This window comes from Giraffa tippelskirchi, chromosome 2, assembly GCF_054371585.1.
Source record: "Giraffa tippelskirchi isolate mGirTip1 chromosome 2, T2T-mGirTip1v1.2.pri, whole genome shotgun sequence".
Taxonomy (NCBI): domain Eukaryota; kingdom Metazoa; phylum Chordata; class Mammalia; order Artiodactyla; family Giraffidae; genus Giraffa; species Giraffa tippelskirchi.
In genome coordinates this window covers 104,286,216-104,309,870 of record NC_137276.1, presented here as the reverse complement: position 1 = coordinate 104,309,870, position 23,655 = coordinate 104,286,216, and the positions used below count along the sequence as shown (strand labels likewise).

Here is a 23,655-nt window from a genome sequence, read left to right as displayed (position 1 = left end):
GCCAACATCGGACGGAGACATCCACAGAACACCACTGTGCAACACCACTGCCCTGCGATCCTCGGGAATGTTAGCCACACAAGTCAGGGAAGGACCAAGACTCCTTCCAGACTAGGGAGGCGTGACAAGTATGCGCTACACACAATGCTGACTAGGGTCCTTCTGCTCAGAAGGACCTCGTGAGGACAGAGAACCCTGAACAGGACAGGAGGATCGTACCCAACGTTTGGGCTGTGGACAAGGTCGCTGTTTATACATTAAAGCATCGGGGAAAGAGAGAAAGAGGGTGTTCCGGTTGACAACCTACTTTCAAATAGCTCAGGAAACAAAACTAGTTCTTTCTATTGAACTTTTCTGCACATCCGTGTTTGTTTCTAATTTTAAAAAACATATTAACATATTTTCGTGTACTGGCACATAGCAGGTGCACAATACTGGAGTCTGTTCCTCTGCCCCCGATGCCCGCTGCCCGGCACACAGAATGGCGACTCTTCAATTCCAGGTGCGCACACACGCCCCTCCCCTCAATGCCCCACCAGGGCTCCTTTCCGGCACCCGATCAATGAGGCCCTTTGGTCACCAGACGGCGCCTGCCCCACAGCACACTGTGTTTACCACTGCGTAGCCTCCGCTACGCTCGTCTTGTCCTCTCTGCCCTGGACTGACCACTGCCCGACACTCTAACTAAAGGACATACACTCCGGCCAGATCCACCCAAGAGAAGAGCACAGGAATGTGCCCAACTATCTCTAAAAACCACAGAATCATCTTAAGAGGAAGGAGTTCATAGATGCTGCTTAAACTTTGTAAATCAAGAAACTTCTGGGTGGGGAAAAGGACTTTCAGAGGTCACGGGGATATTCTTTATCTTGGTTGTTGTGGCGGTTACCCTACTGATTTACGACCTTAGGCCAAACAAGGGGGAAAAGAGGAAGCAGTGACAGATTTCATTTTTTGGGGCTCCAAAATCACTGCAGATGGTGACTGCAGTCATGAAATTAAGACGCTTGCCCCTTGGAAGGAAAGCTATGACAAACCTAGACAGCACATTAAAAAGTAGAGACATCACTTTGCTGACAAAGGTCCTCATACTCAAGCTATGTCTTGTCCAGTAGTGATGTATGGATGTGAGAGCTGGACCATAAAGAAGGCTGAATGCCAAAGAATTGATGCTTTTGAACTGTGGTGTTGGAGAAGACACTTGAGAGTCCCTTGGACTGCAGTCTTAAAGGAAATCAACCTTGAATATTCATTGGAAGGACTGATGCTGACGCTGAAGCTCCAACACTTTCGGCACCTGATGCAAAGAGCCAACTCTCTGGGAAAGACTGATGAGATTGAGGGCAGGAGAAGGAAGCAACACAGGATGAGATGGTTGGATGGCATCATCGACTCAATGGACATGAGTTTGAGCAAACTCCAGGAGATGGTGAAGGACAGATAAGCCTGGTGTGCTGCAGTTCATGGGGCTGAAAACAGTCAGACACAACTTAGCGACTGAACGACAACAACAACTGGCTTGACATTAGAGAGGCTATACAGCAGTAGGATGCAGCAAAAGGATATGACCTGGGTCCAAGGACAAACCCAGTTATCGTTTACCTGAATGACAAACAGCCATCTGATACGGCACAAGCCTCATGCATGTGCAGACTGCAGCAATAATTTCTTATGAGAATGTGGTAGCTGCAGGGCTTAGGTTTGGTGTAAGCTTGGAGAAGGAGCTGGAAATGATGACAGGTCTTATTTATAGCTGTTATTTTTGTGTTTGTTTAGTCGCCAAGTTGTGTCCTACTCTTTTTCGACCCCATGGACTGTAGCCTGCCAGGCTCCTCTATCTATGGGATTTTCCAGGCAAGAACACTGGAGTGGGTTGCCATTTCCATCTCCAGGGGACCTTTCTGATTCAGGGATCAAACTCACATCTCCTGAAAGACAAACAACCCAATCAAAAAGTGGGAAAAAGACCTAAACAGACATTTCTCCAAAGAAGACATACAGGTGGCTAACAAACACATGAAAAGATGCTCAACATCGCTCATTATTAGAGAAATGCAAGTCAAAACTACAATGAGATATCACCTCACACGGGTCAGAATGGCCATCATCAAAAGGTCTATAAACAATAAATGCTGGAGTGGGTGTGGAGAAAAGGGAGCACTCTTGCACTGCTGGTGGGAATGTAAATTGATACAGCCATTATGGAAGACTGTATGGAGATTCCTTAAAAAACTAGGGATAAAACTACCATATGACCCAGCAATCCCACTCCTAGGCATATACCCTGAGGAAACCAAAATTGAAAGAGACACATGTATCCCATTGTTCACTGCAGCACTATTTACAATGGCTAGAACATGGACGCAACCTAGATGTCCACTGACAGATGAATGGATAAAGAAGTTGTGGTAAATATACACCATGGAATATTACTCAGCCATAAAAAGGAATGCATTTGAGTCAGTTCTAATGAGGTGGATGAACCTAGAGCCTATTATACGAAGTGAAGTAAGTCAGAAAGAGAAAGATAAATATTGTATACTAATGCATATATATGGAATCTAGAAAAATGGTACTGAAGAATTTATTTGCAGGACAGCAATGAAGAAACAGACATAGAGAACAGACTTATGGATGTGGGGAGAGGGGAGGAGAGGGTGAGATGTATGCAGACAGTAACATGGAAACTTACATTATCATATGTAAAATAGATAACCAACGGGAATTTGCTGTATGGCTCAGAAAACTCAAACAGGGGCTCTGTATCAACCTAGAGGGGTGGGATGGGGAGGGAGTTGGGAGGGAGGTTCAAAAGGGAGGGGATATATGTATACCTATGGCTGATTCATGTTGAGGTTTGACAGAAAACAACAAAATTCTGTAAAGCAGTTATCCTTCAATTAAAAAATAATTAACAAAAAATACTCGCATCTCCTGCACTGCAGGTGGATTCCTTACCACTGAGCCACCTGGGAAACCCAGGAACAATTCACTGAGGAATACAACACCAACAGCCTCTGTGAACAACTGAGATTAGTTTTGTGAGTGGTTCTAACATGAGGTTTGATCCCTGGGTGGGGAAGATCCCCTGGAGGAGAGCATAACAACCCACTCCAGTATTCTTACCTGAAGAATCCCATGGACAGAGGAGCCTAGCAGGTCCATAGGGTTGCACAGAGTTGAACACAACTGAAGTGACTAAGCAGCAGCAACCAACATGAGGTGGAGAGAGATGGGGGTATGTCGGGAGAATCTAGGTGATTCTATAGGTGTGCCAGGCAACACACAAAATGGGAGAAAAACCTGCAAGTCATATATTTAATAAGGGGTTAATATCCAGACTATATAAAGAACTTCTAGTGAAAGTGTTAGTCTCTCAGTTGTGTCCAACTCTTTGTGACCCCCATGGATTGCAGCTTGCCAGGCTCCTCTGTCCATGGAATTCTCCAGGCAATACTGGAGTGGCTAGCCATTTCTTTCTCCAGGGGATCTTCCTGACCCAGGGATCAAACCCGAGTCTCCTGTTTTGCAGGCAGATTCTTTACTGTCTGAGTGAAGAAGTGAAGTGTTAGTCGCTCAGTCATGCCCAACTCTTCGCGACCCCATGGACTGCAGCCCACCAGGCTCCTCTGTCCACGGGATTTTCCAGGCAAGCATACTGGAGTGGGTAGCCATTTCCTTCTCCAAGGAATCTTCCTGACCCAGGGATTGAACCTGGGTCTCCTGCACTGGAGGCAGATTCTTTACTGACTGAACTAGGAAGGAAGCCCTGTCTGAGCCACCTCCTAACTCAACTATGAAAAGATAGCCCCTCACTCTGGAGGTGCACCTGCAGAGGGCGCCCTTCTCCCAGGGACAGCTCCTGAAGTCCCATTAAAAAGGGCTCACAGGGAATTCTGATGGTCCAGCAGTTAGCACTCCACTCACTAGCGCTAACTGAGAGGGCTGAGGGGTCCAGGTTCAATCCCTAGTCAGGGAACCAAAATTCCACAAGCCATGTGGCATGGCCAAAAAAAAGGCCACAGAACAGAATAGACATTTTCCATATACTGATGGCCAATAAACACATGAGATGGTATTCAACACCACTTATGATTAGGAAAATGAAGATAATCCACTCAGCATCCATTAGGATGGCTACTATCCAAAAAGAAAAAAATAATAACCTAAAAATAACAAGTGATGGAGAATGTGGAGAAATTGAAATGATGAGAATTTAAATGATGTAGCTCCTGTGGAAAACAGTATGGCAGTTTCTCAAAAAAATAAAAATAGAATTACTGTATGATCCAGCAATTCTACTTCTGGATATTTACCCAAAAGAAATGAAAGCAGATTCAAATAAACACTTATACACCAACGTTCCAATAGCATTACTCACAACAGCCAAAAGGTGGAAACAATCCAAATGTCCATCGAAAGATGAGTAACAAACAAAATGTAGTAAATACGTAAGTGCATGCTCAGTCACTCTGTCATGTCCAACTCTTTGCGACCCCATGGACTATACAGCCTACCAGGCTTCTCTGTCCACGGAATTTTCCATGAAAGGATACTGGAGTGGGTTGCCATTTCCTACTCCACATACAATGGAATATTATTCGGCCTTAAAAAAGAAGGAAGTCCTAACACAGGCTACAACAGGGATTAACCCTAAAGACATTATGCTGAGTGGAAAAATAAGCCAGACAGAAAAGGACATGAAATATAAGACAGAAAAATATGATTTCACTTACACGAGGTGCCTGGAAGAGTCAAATTCAGAGAGACAGAAAGTAAACTAGTGGCTGCCAGGCACTGCGGGAAGCGGCACGGGGCTAACTCCTCCTGTTCAGTGGGGAGAGAGTCTCTGTTTAGGAAGCTGCAGATGTTCTGGAGATGGATGGTGGTGACAGCTGCACAAAGATGTGAACAGACTCAATGCCACTGAACTATGTACCTAAAAATAGTTAAAGTGGTCAATTTCATGCTATGTATATTTTACCACAATTTTTTAAAAAATAAAATGAAAGAAAAGTGGGCAAGGGCCTGCTCTTCAAGAGTATTTTATGCAATGCTAAGTACTTGGGACATCATCTTAAAGACAAGGCAGCATCAGGAAAAATTCTTAACGGTGGATGGGATTAAGACATGGGATTAATTCCCCATGCTTCAGGGCAAGGTGGTGCTAGTGGTAAAGAACCCACCTGCCAAAGCAAGAGACAGAAGAGATGCGGGTTCATTCCCTGAGTCAGGAAGATCCCCTGGAGGAGGAAATGGCTACCACCACTCCAGTATTCTGGCCAGGAGAATCCCATGGACAGGGGAGCTTGGTGAGCTACAATCCATGGGGTCACAAAAAGACAGACATGACTGAAGCGACTTAGCACTCATACAGGGCAATTTAGGTGGTAAGGTCCTAGGATAGAGTTTTACACAAAACAGGCACTCGGTGGATACGAGTTGTTGTTCAGTCACTCAGTCGTGTCCAATTCTTTGTGACTCCATGGACTTCAGCACACCAGGCTTCCCTGTCCTTCACTATCTCTTGGTGCTTGCTCAAACTCATGTCCATCGAATCGGTGATGCCATCCAACCATCTCATCCTCTGTCGCCCCCTTCTCCTCCAGCCCTCAATCTTGCCCAGCATCGGGTCTTTCCCAGGGTAGAGTAAAACAAAAAGAAGTAGAAATCTTGTCTAGCTTTAAATACCCGACCATCACTGCCGTCGCAGATTTATATCAGGAGAGAATAGCAGAACTGAGTTACCAGGATATTGATACAGTGTGATGCACCCCACCTTTGAAGTCTGGGTCTGAGTCAGACAGCTCCTCAGTCCCACTGTAGGCATACAGAGGGCGCCCTTCCCCGGGAAACAGCTCCCTACGTTTCCCACACACACCTCCCATCAAATGTGCCACCCAACCCCAACCATATTCATGCTCCAGAAGGGCAGACCTTGGAGGATCACAAACCAAAGATCAAATTTCCAGCCATCAGTCACCAGCTGGATGACTTAGTACAACTACTAGATTCTGGGCCAGACACCTCCTCTGGGAGGTATAGGAAGATGGGGTGACAGTGACAGCAGTCCTGGCGACTGAACACGAGGAACTGTACTCATGATGGGCAAAACGCCCCGCAAAGTGCTCCCAGGTGGCCGTGGCTCCTCTGGGTACAGGAAACAACACGAGGAGCACTGAGATTCTCTGTATATGCTGTCTCCAACCCCTCCCGCCCCAAGAATGGGAGCCCCTGCACCCTGAGACCCGTCCCCTGGGACCTGGCACAAGGGACACTGCACACGACAAGTGCGGACCTCCCGGAGCCCCGGTTGCAGACCTGCGGGCACTGGCCCTCAGCACCCGAAGGCTGCTCTCCGCCCCCAGGGGCCAGACGATAACGGAAATGAGGGGGGAGCGGGCAGAAAGGCACTGAGCACTCCAGGCTTAGGGCTGCGTCCATGTGAAAACGTGGCCAAGTGTGGGCAGGTTATTATATTTTGTTTTCCTCACCAAGAATCCAGAAATCCAGATTTAGGGGTAAAGCCTTGTACCCAAACGCTAGCACACTCAAAAACATCTTAGAACACAGAACAGCTCAACCCAGACGCCTCAGCAGGCCGAATCCGGCCCTCAGGCGGCCAGCTGGAGACCCCTATGTCTACCGCAGGCTGGCCGAGGACCGAAGCTGCGACCCCACCGGTCCCAGGAGGGCTAGGTAGCCACTTACGAAGAAGGAGAAGGACGGGAGGAGGATCCTGAGCACATTGCACCCAAACACGAAGCAGAGCACCAGCAGCCACGCCCAGCGGTCGGCCTCGGCAGCGCTCATCTCGGAAGCTAGCGGCGCCGCCGGGTCCGCTAAAGCAGCTCCATGGGGACCACGCCGACGGCCGCGCGTGCGCAGTGAGCACTGCGCCCCGCAGAGGGGCGTCGCCGCGCCTGCGCACTGCGCTGCATGTCTGGAGGCGGGGCTATCTTTTCTTCTAGTTTCTTGACATTCCCGGCTTCCGTAGCCTTTTTGCTCCGGTTCATTTATCCCTGCGGAGCCTATTTTCCAAATTCGGCCTCCACCGTGTCTTTAGTTTTGTTTTATCAGCAAACTACTTGTTATTATGTAATTAATACTTTCTTTAAATTGACTCAGCTTTATTCCTAAGTAACTGCATTTTTAAAGACACCATTCCGTAAATAGTGACCGTCATTACAGTAGTAAGGAAACGTAAAAACAAAAACGTTTTGCAAGTAGAGTTCAGTAAGTAGTCTTTACATTTCAAAACTAAACACTGTAATAAATCTAAGTAATTTACAAAACTGCATACCTGGAAAATAAGTATTAACGTAAAAGGCCCTGGTTACATTCAACCTGTGATAAAGGGCTTCCCAGGTGGCGCTGGTGGTAAAGAACCTGCCTGACAATGCAGGAGACAAGAGACGCAGGGTTTCATCCTCCCATAGCAACCCACTCCAGTATTCTTGCCTGGAGAATCCCATGGACAGAGGAGCCTGGCGGGCTCCAATCCATGGGGTCGCAAAGAAGTCAGACAGGACTGAAGCGACTGAGCACAAACGCACATGTAGGTGAAGAGGACGCTTTTGCAGTAAAAGGATCCTAATCCCATTTATGTATAGTAGATAAAGCAAAAGATGATTAGCTGTCTCTTCTGCCTGGCTGGAGTCTGAGAACTAATTTCCAATCAAAATGAATCGAGGAACTGTGGTTCTACAAATTTATGGTTAAAGAAGTCATGTGAGGTATAACTGTTCAGTAAGAGATAGAGTGAACTATTTTCATGGAAAGGTGATGCTAAGGTTACCAAAACACAGGCTTGGTGCCTGCTTCTCCTCCATACCCTTACCTTGAAGCCAGACCATCCAAGGCTGCAGCCTGGCTACCTCTGCCCACTAAAAGTTTAGAATTGGAAGCAGCAACAACCTTGAGAAAAGTGATGGCAGGTCCTCCTGCGTTCATTTCCCAGCAGCCAGTCTCTGCTTTTCAGGAGGAAGAGGAGAATATTGCCAGCTCCCCAGGATTTGGTTTAAAAACAAAACCTGGAGTGTGTCCAGTCTAGGATAGTACAACAGTGGTGAGAGAAGACCAGCAGTACCTGGTCTTCAAAGGCAACCCAATTCGAGTAACTCAGCTCTCTCCTGTTGCTCTATTTGGGCAGCTCTCAAAAGGCAGAAGCATCACTTTGCAGACAAAGGTCCCTATAGTCAAAGCTATGGTTTTTCCCATAGTCATGTATGGATGTGAGAGTCTGACCATAAAGAAGTCTGACTGGTGAAGAACTGATGCTTTCAAACTGTAGTGCTGGAGAAGACTCTTGAGAGTCCCCTTGGACAGCAGGGAGATCAAACCAGTCAATCCTAAAGGAAATCAACCTCAAATATTCATTGTAAGGACTGATGCTGAAGCTGAAGCTCCAGTACTTTGGCCACCTGATTCAAAGACTGACTCATTGGAAAAGGCCCTGAAGCTGGGAAAGATGGATGGCAGGAAGAGAAGGGGACTACAGAAGATGAGATAGTTGGATGGCATCACCAACTCAATGGACATGAGTTTGAGCAAGCTCCAGGAGATGGTGAAGGACAGGGAAGCCTGGTATGCTACAGTCCATAGGGTCGAAAAGAGACGTGACTGAGCGAATGAAAAACAAAAAAGCACCAGCAGTTGAAGGTTGATAACTCTATCCAAGCATCACACTAGACTGTCAAGTTTAAAAAAAAAAAAAAAAAAGCAGCCATCTCTTAGAAAATAAAGATTGTGATAATGTCACAAATGGATTTCAGTCCAGAGCAAGACTGGAAAAAGATACTGGCACCTCTGGGGGCTTTCATCAAAGCATTTCTTTTTCAAAACCAGACCTTCAAAAAAAAAGAAAAACTGGAACCTCTGACATAATACAACAATTCCTCTTCATACCACTTCACAGAATGGGGTTTATGGAGCCCTCTATCAGTGGCTTTTATGTCAATGTTAAACCACTACTGAGACTGTTGCAATGAAAAGGAAAAAAGAGGAATGGGTTTTTCTTTCCCTTTCTTGAGAACAGTGAGTGAGCAGACCTGAACATTCCTAGTGTTTACTTTAACTGTTCCTAATTGGTAGTCTGTAACTAAGTGTGCTTTTCTGCCCCCTAAGCCATTTTGCACCTATTATCCTTTGACTCTGTTCTAATTACATCCTGTAGCTGGTGCTCACCTTTGCAGCACTCTCTTCACAGACCACCCCTTTTCTCTTTTTACATATCGGAAGGAAGGCCACAGTACAATAAACAAAAGACAATGGATCCAACTACCGGGATACCAGACTGTCAGGCTACCAGAGGCCAGGCAATGACTGTTTTTGAAACATTGCAAAAGGAAGAATATGAGGTCCTAACACTTTTGCTCCTTATCACGGACCCCTGGCATCGAGCCTTCATCTTATATCAGTCCCTAGACTCCTCATACAGAGAGGAAATCAACCCTGAATATTCACTGGAAGGACCTGATGCTGAAGCTGAAGCTCTAATACTTTGGTCACCTGATGGGAAGAGATGACTCATTGGAAGACCCAGATGCTGGAAAAGATGGAGGGCAGAAGGAGAAGGGGATGACAGGATGAGATGGTTGGATGGCATCACTGACTCAATGTCATGAGTTTCAGGAAGCTCCAAGAGATAGTGAAGGACAGGGAAACCCAGTCATGCTGCAGTCCATGGGACCTTGAGGAGTTGGACACGGCTTAGTGACTGAACAGCATCAAGACTCCTCATGGAAATGGGGGGGCACAGTTCTTGAGGCATAATCCTACTGTGTTCCCCTCTCCTCCAGCTGAGGATTAAAGCCACCTTTCTATTTCCTCCAAACTCTGTCTACATATTTTTTATCTGGCTTTGGTGGGTAGAGAAAGCCAAGATTTTGGCCGGCAACAACTGGAAAAATGAGTTTTCTAATAGAGACCAAATCTTGGTCAGATACTTGGAGGAACTTCAGCAGGAACCAGAGACGTGCCCAGAACTGAGTGATTTAGGGTCAGTGACTGAGGACGGCCCACATGTGGAGTCTTCTAAAGACAGGCACACCCAGAAGGCAACACTGAACTGCAAGGTGAAAATAAGATAGCTTCAGTGATTCCCAAATCAGGGAAAACAGAGGGAATAAAGAGAACAAACAGTTTAGTAGGAACTAAATTTACCTCTTCTTAGCTTTGCCCACTTGGTTGCACTAAATGTAAATAATGACAATGATCACATACAAGGTTGAACCAAGGAAATAACCCACAATCTTTCCACTGGGAACTAGGGGTACATCAATATTCAGAGTAAGTTAAGTAAAATCTGTAGTGTTTGTTTCAGCAATTGACTGGCACAAATGAAGTGCAGGCAGGTACCCGCTTGCACAGATCTTATAGTCATCATCTTGCTCAGTGGCTGTCAGAGGCTTCAACTTGTCTGTATATTGGCAGCCAGTCCTAGGTCCAAGATGGCTAACGATGAATGAAGTATTAGGACCTCTTGGAAAACTGCATTCTATGATAGTTGAATATTCAAGCATTCATGTGTGTGTGTATATGCATGTGCCTGCACATGTGTGCATAAGGAGCTAATTAGAAAGGAAAGTAGAACAGATTGTAATTTGAGCTATTTTGTTGTTTTTCCTTAACTGTTGACTCTAAGTTTTTAAAAAGCATTTGTGCAAAATTTTAAAGTGAAAATGTTAAATATTTTTCAAGGCAGAGAGGTTATTGCTAGATAATGGTTGAACAACATCATGAATGTAGTGAATGACAATGTACTGTATACTTTTTTTTTCCAATTTGCATCAAGAACCATTTCTACTGATAACTAAATTTTTAGATTCTTTTATCACATAGGCCATTACAGTGGGTTAAGTAGAGTTCCCTGTATTATACAGGTCTTATTAGTTAGATATTTTATAAATATTAATACTAATGTGTATATGTCCATCCCAATCTTCCGATTTATACCTTCCCCCTGACCCCCAGTAACCATAAGTTTACTTTCTACATCTGTAACTGTGTTTTGTGGATAAGTTCATTTGCACTCTTTTTTAGATTCCACATATAAGCAATATCATATGATATTTGTATCTCTCTGTCTGACTTACCTCAATCAACATGACTATCTCTACGCCCATCTGCTGCTGCTGCTGCTGCTCCTAAGTCACTTCAGTCGTGTCCGGCTCTGTGCGACCCCATAGATGGCAGCCCACCATGCTCCCCTGTCCCTGGGATTCTCCAGGCAAGAACACTGGAGTGGCTTGCCATTTCTTTCCCCAGTGCATGAAAGTGAAAAGTGAAAGTGAAGTTGCTCAGTCGTGTCCAACTCTTTGAGACGCCATGGACTGCAGCCTACCAGGCTCCTCCGTCCATGGGATTGTCCAAGCAAGAGTACTGGAGTGGGTTGCCATTGCCTTCTCCGCTAGGCCCATCTATGTTACTGCAAATGGAATTATTTCATTATTTTGTTATGGCTGAGTAGGACTGTATGCTTTAAAATCATTAACTCATGTCATGTGAATTTCACTTCTATTTAAGAAAAATATTGCTAGAACCATTCTCGTTGTTATGCTAAGCTGTTCGGAATATGCAAAATTCAGTAGGGTAAAAATTAATCTTCTTACTGTTGTTAGTGCAATAAATTTCATTTAGACCTCAAATTTTCATTGGCTTTTACTATGTCCAGAAATGCATTTCTAAATAAAACCGTTATTAGCTTTTTCTTCTAAAAAATTATTTTAAAATAATAGCAGGGACTTTCCCGGTGGTCCCGTGGTTAGGTCTGCCTAAGCATGCAGGGGACTCCAGTTCCATCCCTGGTGAGGGAATTAAGATCCCTCATGCTTCAGAGTAACTAAGCCTGAATGCCACAACTAGAGAGCCCCTGCATTGTAAGGAAAGATGGGTGCCACATGCCACAACTAAGACTCAATGCAGCAAAATAAACAAATATTTAAACAAGTAAAATAATTTCAATCATAAAAATATATGTAAATAGTGTCCAAAAAAACCAGTACACTTTTTTTATATTCACCTACTTTAACATTTTACCCTATGTTTTATCATTTACTTTATATCTTTCAATATATCACTAAGAAAATTCCCTTATATAATCACAGTACATTTATCATCTATGGTGAAGTAAACGTTGATCCAATATTTTATCTAATCTGCCATTTGTGTTCCAGTTTTGTCAGTTAACCAAATAACGTCCTTTGTAACATCTTCCCTCCAGTACAAGATCTGGTGCACGGTCTGACATTACATTTTTTTTTATTTTTTAAAGAGCCCACAGCTTACTTATTTGCTCATTTTTTTATATTTGAAGTACTCCTGTACTCCTTGTTAATGTGGAAGGAGCCCAATTATATGGTAGTGTGAAAATTCTTTGGGATTGCCCTTCTTTGGGGTTGGAATGAAAACTGAACTTTTCCAGTCCTTGGCCATTCCTGAGTTTTCTAAATTTGCTGCATATTGAGTGGAGCACTTTCACAGCATCATCTTTTAGGATTTGAAATAGCTCAGCTGGAATTCTATCACTTCCTCTAGCTTTGTTCCTAGTAATGCTTCCTAAGCCCCACCTGACTTCACACTCTAGGATGTCTGGCCCTGGGTGAGTGGCCACATCATCATGGTTATCTGGGACATTAAGACTTTTTTGTACAGTTCTGTGTATCCTTGCCAACTCTTCTTAAACTATTCTGCTTTCATTAGGTCCTTTATCGTGCCCACCTTTGCAGAAAACGTTCCCTTGATATTTTCAATTTTCTTGAAGAGATTTCATCTTTCCAATTCTCTTGTTTTCCTCTATTTCTTTGCATTGTTCACTAAAGAAGCCTTTCTTATCTCTCCTTATTTTCTGGAATTTCGCAGTTAGGTGTATCCTTCCCTTTCTTCCTTGTCTTTCACTTCTCTTCTTCTCTCAGCTTTTTCTAAAGCCTGCTCAAACAACCCCTTTACCTTCCTGCATATCTTTTCCTTTGGGATGGTTTTGATCACCACCTCCTATACAATGTTACAAAAAAATCTGTCCATGATCTTCAGGCATTCTGTCTACCAGGTCTAATCCCTTGAATCTATTCATCACCTCCACTGTATAATCATAAAGGATTTGATTTAGGTCATATCTGAATGGCCTACTGATTTTCCCTACCTTCTTCAATTTAAGTCTAAAATTTGCAATAAGGAGCTCATGATCTGAGCCACAATCAGCTCCAGGTCTTGTGTTAGCTGATTGTATAGAGCTTCCATCATTGACTGCAAAGAATATAATCAATCTGATTTTGGTATTGACCATCTGGTGATGACCACGTGTAGAGAGGGTTGTGTTGTTGGAAGAGGGTGTTTCCTATATTTCCAGTGTGTTCTCTTGTGTTCTCAAGCAGTACTTTTAAACAAAATTTTCTTATTCAGCAAACAATCTACAGATAGTGACTGCAGCCATGAAATTAAAAGACCCTGACTTCTTGGAAGAAAAGCTATGACAAACCCAGACACCGTACTAAAAAGCAGAGGCATCACTTTGCCAACAAAGATTCGTATAGACAAAGCTATACGCTTTCCAGTAGTCATGTACAGATGTGAGAGTTGGACCATGAAGAAGGCTAAGCACCGAAGAACTGATGCTTTCAAGCTGTGGTGCTGGAGAAGACTCTTTAGAGTCCCTTGGACAGCAAGGAGATCAAACCAGTCAATCCAAAAAGAAATCAACCCTGGATATTCATTGGAAGGACTGATGCTGAAGTTTCAATACTTTGTCCACCTGCTGAAAAGAGCCAACTTATTGGAAAAAACCCTGATGCTGGTAAAGACTGAGGGTAGAAGTGGGTGACACGGGATCAAAGAGTTGTATGGCATCATTAACTCAATGGACATGTGTTTGACCAAACTCGGGGAAATAGTGAAGGGCAGGGAAGCCTGGCTGACCATGCTGCAGTCCATGGGGTCCCAAAGAATTGGACACGACTCAGCGAGTGAACAACAGCAAGAAAAGAAATTGGGTAACGTGATCTCACCAGTTACGGAATTCCAGCTGTGACCTCCAGCCTGAAGCTTTTTTCCACCTCAGAAAGGTGCTTAGGTCAACAAGTGGTTAAAAAAAAAACAGGCAGGAGCTGGGTGGATGTGCTTTCCCTTCTGCACAGGAGGTAATCGGCGGTCCAGGTGGGGTCTGAGAGAGGGTCTGCGTCCTGGGCCCGGTGTGTGTGGCGGGGGGCGGAGCGAGGGGCGGGACTGAGAAGCTCACTAAGCTCCTGAGACGAACTGCCAGCACTCTTGGCCCCTCAATGTATGACTTAAAAAAGCTACGCAGAAAGACCCGACCCCAGAAACCTAGCAGGGAAGCCCGGCCAGGACCCGCGCCTGCGCAGTGGCGCCCCGCACCTACTTTCCTTCCCAAGACTCCCGCATCCTGCGCCTGCGCAGCAAGACCCGCTTCCCGCAGACCACTGACCGTGGAGACCTTTTTTTCTTCAGTCGCTCAGTGGTGTCCGACTCTTTACGATCCCATGCACTGTAGCATGCCAGGCTTCCCTGTCCACATCTCCGAGAGTTTGTTCAAACTCATGTCCATTGAGTCATACCTTTTCTTGAGTGCTGCTGTCCATGAGGTCACAAAGAGTCGAACACGACTGAGCGACTGAACTGAGTGAGGCGAGAAACTGGTTCGTAGTTAAACCCGTTGTCTCTCCCTTCCCATTCTGTGGACTATAAATCTCCCGACCCTACAAAGACTCTATCCTCGGGGATTCCCTGGCGCTGGCTGGCGACCAAATAGCCCGGAGGGCTGTAGGTGGGTGCACCCGGGGACCACGTGACGGGCGTCCGCCAATCAGCGCGCAGACCGCACTTTGCGGCTCGGCTTCAAACTACCGTGAGGCGAGAGCAACCTGTGGGGCCCCGCTCCCTCGCCTGGGTCTGGGGCCCCGCGAGACGGCGGGCGGGTGGGGGGCGCCGAGAGCGGGGGCGGGGCGCAGTGGTCGAGTGACGGCCGGCCTCACCTATTCGGGGTGCGGGCCGCGGAGCGGTGGACCCCGCAGCCAATGGGCGGGGGCGAGGGCGGGGGCGAGGGCGGGGGCGAGGGCGGGGGGCGGCCCGGCCGGCGGGGAAGGGGAGCCCACGGCCAGGGGACGCGGAGGGAGGAGGGGGCGGGCTCCCAATCCGGTTCCATCCGGTTCTCCCACCACCCCCGCCGCGGGTCCCCACAGCTTGGGCGGCGGGAGGAGCGGCAGCGGTCTGGTTACTCAGCTTCGCGAAGGCTCTCGGCGCGCCGCGGCCCTTAGGCACCCGGCTCTCGCCCGCCCTGCCGCCACGATGCCCAAGAGGAAGGTGAGCAGTGGCCGCGTCCCGCACACGCCCACTCCACCGCCCGGCCGTCCCCAGAGCCCCGCGAGGCCCAGGCCCGCTGCGCCTTCTGCCGCGCTGGCCGGGGAGGCGGCCGGACCTGCGGTGAGCGGGCAGGCGGGTGATTCTGGGACTTTCGGCGGCCGGAGGAGCTGGGTGGGCGATTCGAACGGTGCGGCAAAGGCCGCTGATATCAGGCTCCCGAGCGTTGTTGGTGGCCGCTGGGCGTCCGGGCAGTATTGTTCGCGAGCTGCGCCCACTGGTTCTCTTTCCTCCTGCAGGTCATCTCCACAGAGGGGTCAGTAAAGGAGGAGGTAAGGCGCCATCCCGCTCCGTTCCCTGGGGGTGGTCTCGGTTTGCACCACACCACGCATTCTTTGCTCATTTTATATCCTTCCAGAGGTCAAGAGGAGATTGGCGAAGCTATCAGCTGTAAACAAAGCAAGGCCCTTAACCTCTCTTTTTCTTGGGGTTCAACCCAAGGAAGAAATTCAGTGTTGTTAGGGCTTTGCAAACAGTAACTGTGGTCTCAGAAGGTGAATTTTAAATCATTATAGCTAGGGTCAAACATCTTTACTAATCAAAGTAGGAACCATTACAACCAACACATTGTTGCCAATGAGAAATAAGTTTGTTTATTCCTTTAGTGTGTAAAACCCTGATTTGGGATTCCATGAACTCTTGGAAAGCATTTTCTTAGTCATGCTGGTTGTGGAAACAGCTTTCCTAAAAATAGTTGTCAAGAAGCTTGAAGGAGTGGTCAGCAACAGGGTAGGTGAATATGGCAGCAAATTAGGCAAAACTTTGTAGCCCAGTGCATAAAACTTCTGAAGCATGGTTGTGCGACCTATGGTCTGGCATTGTCATGGAGAATTGGGCCCTTTTTGTTGACCAATGCTGGCTGCAGGTCCTGCAGTTTTTGTTGCATCTCATTGATTTGCTGAGCATACTTCTCAGATACAATGATTGCACTTGGATTCAGAAAGCTGTAGTGGATCAGACTGGCAGCAGACCGCCAAACAGTGAGCATGACACTTTTTTGGTACAAGTTCAGGGATTCCTCTTGATCCAACCACTGAGCTGGTCACTGCCGGTTGCTGGATAAAAGTCTAGTTTTTGTGGCTCATCACAATTGGACTAAGATATGGTTCATTGTTGTTGCATTGAATGAGAGAAGACAACACTTCAAATTACGATTCTTTTGATTTGAAGTCAGTTCATGAGGCACACACTTATTGAGCTTTTTCACCTTTGCAATTTGCTTCAAATGCCAAATGACATTAGAATGGTTGATGTTAAATTCTTCGGCAACTTTTTGTGTAGTTGTGAGAGGATCACCTTTGATGATGCTCTCAGTTGGTGGTTGTCAACTTCCGATGGCCAGCCACTAAACTTCTCATCTTCAAGTCCCTTGTCTCTTTTTCGAAACTTCCTGAACCACTACTGCACTGTATTTTCCTTCGTACCTGGGCCAGATGTGTGTGCGATCCATTTTGAACTCAAATAAGAAAGTCACTCTAATTTGCTTTTTCTCTAACATCATTTTTGTAGTCTAAAATAAATATAAATAGAAAGTAATCATAACAAAAGTTTAAAAAGTGATAAATGCACATTAGATTCATGTATAGCATAACCTCATTAATTTTAGAATGTATCCCTATATCAAACAGAAAAGTTCAACAATGCAAAACCATAGTTACTTTTGCACCAACCTAATAACTTTACGTTTTACAAATCTGCTCCTTCAAAAGTGGAAACGAAGCCAAAATGGCAGCAGGAAAGGTAGGTTTCAAACTCACCTTTAAAGACCATGGTGTCTTCGAAATGTTCCAGTGCTGCTAATGCATACTGCTGGCCACTGACATCTTGACTATCAGAATCTCAAAATCAACCACAGTTTGGTGTCATAGCCTCTTGAAAAGTAGGAGTTTTATCTTATTTACCACTTTTTAAGTTTGTGTTACAATAGGTTCACTAAACAACGTTGTTTCTGGTCTGGGTAATATACAGTAGATGTAGTCATTGTCCTGTGGCTTCCCTAGTGGCTCAGGGGTAAGAAATCGCCCTGCAGTGCAGGAGCCTCAGATGTGGGTTCTATCCCTGGGTCAGGAAGATCCCCTGGAAAAGGGAATGGCAACCCACTCCAGTATTCTTTCCTGGAGAACCCTGTGGACAGAGGAGCCTGGTGGGCTACAGTCCATAAGGTTGCAAAGAGACATGACTGAAGCAACTTGGTACAGTCATTTACCTGGCTTATGGTAATATTAATATTAATGTATCAGATTAATGCTACTGCAGAATTTGGGAAATTTTAAGACAGCTGAAAATACTGACAGCTGAAAATCCCTTTGCTTACCAGGGAAATCCATTCTTTCCATTGTGTGCATTTTGGTTAGTATATCTGTTGGTTACATGCTTGTACTTCCTCATATGACAATATCAGCAAAGCTAGGGCTGAGGCCAGGAAATGGGGAATGGGTAACTTTTTGCAAGTAAGGTTCCCAGGGCAAGATAGGGGGTCATACCTTACTGCAGGGGGAGATCAAGAGGTGTGTTCTCTGAGAACATGATCAACAATCTTCTAAAATTATTTTATGTACAGTAGTGTGTATTGTTGCTAAGTCATGTTGCTTTCTGTAGCTCTGTGGACTGCAGCATACCAGACTTCTCCATCCTTCACTATCTCCTGGAATTTGCTCAAACTTAAGTCCATTGAGTTGGTGATGCTAACCAATCATCTCACCCTCTGTTTCCCCCTTCTCCTTCGCCCTTGATCTTTCCCAGCATCGGGGTCTTTTCCAGTGAGCTGCCTTTTCACCTGAGGTAGCCAAAATATTGGAGCTTCCCCTTCAGCATCAGTCCTTCCAATGAATATTCAGGCTTGATTTCCTTTAGAATTGACTGGTTTGAAGCTGCCCAAGAGACGCAAGAGTCTTCTCCAGGACCACAATTTGAAAGGATTAGGCATTCAGCCGCCTTTAAGGTCTAACTGACATCCGCACTACTGGAAAAACCATAGCTTTGACTCTTGTGACCTTGTCAGCAAAGTGATGTCACTGATTTTTAATACTCTGTCTAGGTTTGTAATAGCTTTTCTTCCAAGGAGCAAGCGTCTTTTAGTTTCATGACTGCACTCACTGTCCACAATGATTTTGGAGCCCAAGAAAATAAAATCTGTCACTGTTTCCACTTTTCTCCCTTTTAGTTGCCATGAAGAAATGGCACCAGATGCCATGATCTTAGTCTTTTGAATGCTTAATTTTAATCCAACTTCTTCACGCTTCTCTTTAGTCCTCATCAAGAGGCTCTTTAGTTTCTCTTCACTTTCTGCCATTAGAGTGGTATCATCTGCATATCTGAGGTTGTTGATAATTTCTCCTGGAAATCTTGATCCCAGCTCGTGATTCATCCAGCCCAGGATTTCGCATGATGTACTCTGCATAGAAGTTAAATAAGCAGGGTGACAGTATACAGTTTTGACATACTTCTTGCCCAATTTTGAACCAGTGGGTTGGTCCATGTCTGGTTCTAACTGTTGCTTCTTGACCTGCATACAGATTTCTCAGGAGACAACTATGTTGGTCTGTCCATTTCTTTTAAGAATTTTCCACAATTTGTTGTGATCCACATAGTCAAAGGCTTTAGCATAGTCAATGAAGCAGTCCTGTGGCCACTGCTGAGTTTTCCAAATTTGATGACATACTAGATGCAGCACTTTAACAGCATCATCTTTTAGGATTTGAAATAGCTCAGCTGCAATTCTGTCACCTCTTTTACACAATTCATGGAGTTCTCGCAGCCAGAATACTGGAGTGGTTTGCTATTCTTTTCTCCAGTAGATCACGTTTTGTCAGAATTCTCCACTATGACCCATCTTCCTTGGGTCGCCCTGCGTGGCATGGCTCATAGCTTCATTGAGTTATGCAAGCTCCTTCTCCACAATAAGGCACTGACCTATGAAGGAAAGAAGAGAATCGAAAAGCAAGGGAGAAAGGGAAAGGTTTATCCAGCTGAATCCAGAGTTCTAGAGCAACATGAAGGCCTTCTTCAATGAACAATGCAAAGAAAGAGGAAAACAGCAGAAAGGGAAAGACTAAAAATCTCTTCAAGAAAATTAGAGATATCAAAGAAACATTTCATGCAGAGAAGGGCACAATAAAGGACAGAAATGGTAAAGACTTAATAGACACAGAAGAGATCAAGAAGAGATGTCAAGAATACACAGAAAAACTGTACAAAAAAAGATCTTAATGATGCGGATAACCATGATGGTGTGGTCCACTCACTCAGAGTCAGACATTCTGGAATGTGAAGTCAAGTGTGCCTTAGGAAGCACTGCTTCAAGTAAAGCTAGTGGAGATGATGGAATTCCAGCAGAGCTATTTAAAGTCCTAAATGATGATGCTATTTAAGTTCTTCACTCAATATATTAGCAAATTTGGAAAATCCAGCAGTTGCCACAGGACTGGAAAAGGTCAATTCATCATAATTCCCAAGAAGGGCATTAGTAAAAAAAAATGTTCAAACTCCTGGCCAGTTGCACTCATTTCCCATGTTAGTAAGGTTATGCTCAAAAGCCTTTAAGCTAGGCTTCAGCAGTACATAAACTGAGAACTTCCAGATATTCAAGCTGGGTTTAGAAAAGGTAGAGGAACCAGAGATCGAGTTGCCAGGATTCACTGGATCTTAGAGAAATCAAGGTAATTTCAGAAAAACATCTATTTCTGTGTCATTGACTACCCTAAAGCCCTTGACTGTGTATCATAACAAACTGTGGAAAATTCTTAAAGAGATGGGAATACCAGACCGTCTTACCTGTCTCCTAAGAAATCTGTATGCAAGTCAAGAAGCAACAGTTAGAACCCTTTATGGAACAACTCACTGGTTCAAGATTGAGAAAGGAGTATGGCAAGGCTGTTTGTTGTCACCCTGCTTTTTTAATTTATACGCAGAGCACCTCATGGGAAATGCTGGGCTGGATGAGTTACAAGCTGGGATCAAGATTGTTGGGAGAAATATCAACAACCTCAGATATGCAGATGATACCACTCTAATGATAGAAAGTGAAGAGGAACTAAAGAGCCTCTTGAGGGTGAAAAGAGGAGAGTGAAAAAGCCAGCTTAAAACTCAATATTAAAAATCTAAGTTCATGGCATCTGGTCCCATCACTTCATGGCAGATAGAAGGGGAAAAGGTGCAAACAGTGACAGATTTCCTCTTCTTGGGCTCTGAAATGACTGGATAGTAACTGCAGCTATGAAATTAGAAGACAATTGTTTCTTGGCAGGAAAGCTATGACAAACCTAGACAGTGTATTAAAAAGCAAAGATACCGCTTCGCTGACAAAGGTTTGTATAGTCAAGGGTCTAGTTTTTCCAGTAGTCATGTATGGATGTGATAGTTGGACCATAAAAAAGGCAGAGTGTCAAATGATGCTTTTGAACTCGTTCTGGAGAAAAATCTTGAGAGTCCCTTGGACAGCAAGGAGATCAAACTAGTCAATCCTAAAGGAAATCAACCCTGAATGCTCACTGTAAAGACTGAAGCTGAAGCTCCAATACTTTAACCACCAGATGTGAATAGCCTACTCTCTGGGAAAGACCCTCATGCTGAGAAAGATAGAAAGGGATGACATAGGATGAGATGGTTGGATGGCATTACTAATTAAATGGACGTGAACTTGGGCAAACTCCAGGATATGGTGAGGGACAGGGAGGCCTGGCATGCCGCAGTCCATGGGGGTCACAGAATTGGACACAACTTGGCAACCAAATACACACACAGAATGGAGTGTAAAAATTTTAGCGTTTTTCCAATAGAAATTTCTGTTTTGTGATCTTTTATAAAAGAATTCAGGGAAGGTATAGGCATAGTATGTCAACTTGGAATTTCTCAGACCAGAAAAATTGGAAGAATTCTGTACGAAAATTCAGTAAAGGGAAATTTCATGAAGGTGGGGAAAAAATAGTGGATCTTGTTGCAAAATATCTGCATGAAAAGTTTAGTACGTATCTTTATTTGCTTTTTCAGTAAACCAGTTGGCTGAAATAGTATGCCTATTTTCTGTTACATCTTTCTTATTTACCTGGCTTTATTTTGATCTGCCCTAAAAGTTTTTTGTTGTTGTTATTAATAAAAAGATTTCAGGGACTTCCCTGTGCTCCAGTGGTTAAGACTCCCAATGTAGGGATCCCAGATTCCTTCCCTGGTTAAGGAACTAACATCCCACATGCTGATCTGAGCAGCCAAAAGAGGGTGGGGAGAAGAAAAGATTTTACTTGCAGTTCGGTTTTGGACATCAGGTGTAAATAATGTTTTTCTTCCTCCCGTGGAGAGGCCAACAGGTAAGTTTTTGCATGTTCCTTGAGAAACAGACCTGTTGGTTTAGTTTTCCCAAAGGAAAAATGATAGGGAAGGGAAGGAGCTTTTTTCCCTTTAGTTGTGTTTGTAATTGATCCATTTTGAAGCCTTAAACAGAAGGTAAAGCTTTTGGTGTCTTTATTACCATGATGCAGACATGTAGATGTGTTTCCTCTTGCTTTCTAGCTATTAGTAGTTAAAAGTGGTATTATTTCAGTACAGGATATTTTCAGTTTTAAGGTTTCTCATTTGTATGTTACTGTAATAGTGGTTATGAAATTAATGAGAAATCGAAAAGAAATCAGATTGTTTGTTTTTAAATACAGAAACAATTGTGACACTTCATGGTGTCAGTGTGTGTAGCAGTGTTGTCCCAAATCTGTTTGTTATTAGGTAATTTATTATTTATTCTAAAGATACTGAATTGCTAGTGGTTGTCATGCTGTCATGTATGAAATGCCACTATTGGCATAGAATCCATTCCACTGATTTTTTTCCCCATCTTAGCATTGAAGTTGTGAGATCTGCTTTAGTAGCTGTTTAATGCAGGTATTGGTCAGTATTGTAAAACTCATTAGTGACTTAATTTGGCTATTAACTACTTTCTCTACTTAAAGGAAATAAATATTAAATATTTGTCACATTTCTCCTTCCCCATTGGTGGATAGTATCCAAAAATACTGTTGTATTGATTGGTGCAAAAGTTATTGTGGTTTTTGCATTGTTCAAATTTTCCATTTGATATTGGAATATGTTCTTAAATGTGGTTTTGTTATACATCACTTTAATGGGCATTTCTTGATTTATGTCTTTGTCCTAATGACTTACTATTTGCTATTTATATTGATTTTAGACTATGGAAATGATGTTAGAGAAAAAGCAAATTCGAGCGATTTTCTTATTCGAATTCAAAATGGGTCGTAAAGCAGCAGAGACAACTCGCAACATCAACAACGCATTTGGCCCAGGAACTGCTAAGGAACGTACGGTTCAGTGGTGGTTCAAGAAGTTTCGCAAAGGAGATGAAAGCCTTGAAGATGACGAGCGTAGTGCACGGCCATCAGAAGTTGACAACGACCAATTAAGAGAAATCATTGATGCCGATCCTCTTAAAACTACACGAAAAATTGCCGAAGAACTCAAGGTCAACCATTCTACAGTCGTTCGCCATTTGAAGCAAATTGGAAAGGTGAAAAAGCTCAATAAGTGGGTGCCTCATGAGCTGACTGAAAATCAAAAAAATCGTCGTTTTGAAGTGTCATCTTCTCTTATTGTACGCAACAACAATGAACCATTTCTCGATCGGATTGTGACATGCCACGAAAAGTGGATTTTACCTGATAACCGGCGACAACCAGCTCAGAGGTTGGATCGAGGGAAAACTCTCAACTTGTACCAGAAAAAGATCATGGTCACTGTTTGGTGGTCTGCTGCTGGTCTTATCCACTACAGCTTTCTGAATCCTGGTGAAACCATTACATCTGAGAAGTATGCTCAACAAATCAATGAGATGCACCAAAAACTACAACACCTACAGCCAGCATTGGTCAACAGAAAGGGCCCACTTCTTCTCCACGACAATGCCCGACCACATGTTGCACAACCAGCCCTTCAGAAGTTTAATGAATTGGGCTACGAAGTTTTGCCTCATCCACCATATTCACCTGACCTCTTGCCAACTGACTACCACTTCTTCAAGCATCTCGACAACTTTTTGCAGGGTAAACACTTCCACAACCAGCAGGATGCAGAAAACGCTTTCCAAGAGTTTGTCGAATCCCGAAGCGTGGGTTTTTACACTACAGGAATAAACGAACTTACTTCTCGTTGGCAAAAATGTGTTGATTGTAATGGTTCCTATTTTGACTAATAATGTGTTTGAGCCTAGTTATAATAATTTAAAATTCATGGTCTGAAACTGCAATTACTTTTGCACCAAATAAACAATTTGTTGTTTATAAGCCA

General features: G+C 44.3%; 2 protein-coding genes and 1 pseudogene across 5 annotated transcripts in view; 1 reads left to right on the top strand and 2 right to left on the bottom strand.

The window, feature by feature from the left end:
• The window catches only part of GET1 (guided entry of tail-anchored proteins factor 1), a 26,085-nt gene extending 11,503 nt beyond the window's left edge, over positions 1-14,582 (bottom strand). The window contains exon 1 of one of the 3 annotated variants that reach the window (XM_081569958.1): positions 14,004-14,582. Coding sequence is in view for 1 of the 3 variants with exons in the window: in XM_081569956.1 (XP_081426082.1) it covers positions 6,712-6,813 (102 nt within the window). In the remaining 2 variants the exon portion in view is untranslated. Of the gene's footprint in view, positions 1-6,711; positions 6,870-14,003 lie in introns of those variants that run through there. The other 2 variants (XM_081569957.1, XM_081569956.1) reach the window with 2 other exon arrangements.
• Positions 12,588-23,655, top strand: LOC145539569 (histone-lysine N-methyltransferase SETMAR-like). The gene is made up of 5 exons (XM_081573636.1): positions 12,588-12,601; positions 14,823-14,996; positions 15,195-15,435; positions 15,612-15,644; positions 22,544-23,655. The coding sequence occupies exons 1-5, from the start codon at positions 12,588-12,590 to the stop codon at positions 23,558-23,560; spliced, it is 1,479 nt and encodes a 492-aa protein (XP_081429762.1). The 3' UTR covers positions 23,561-23,655.
• On the bottom strand, positions 15,887-17,194 carry LOC145538222 (histone-lysine N-methyltransferase SETMAR pseudogene; annotated as a pseudogene). Its single transcript, XR_014076734.1, has 2 exons — positions 17,130-17,194; positions 15,887-16,882 (listed from the first exon to the last, which is right to left on the bottom strand). The product of XR_014076734.1 is annotated as a histone-lysine N-methyltransferase SETMAR pseudogene (transcript).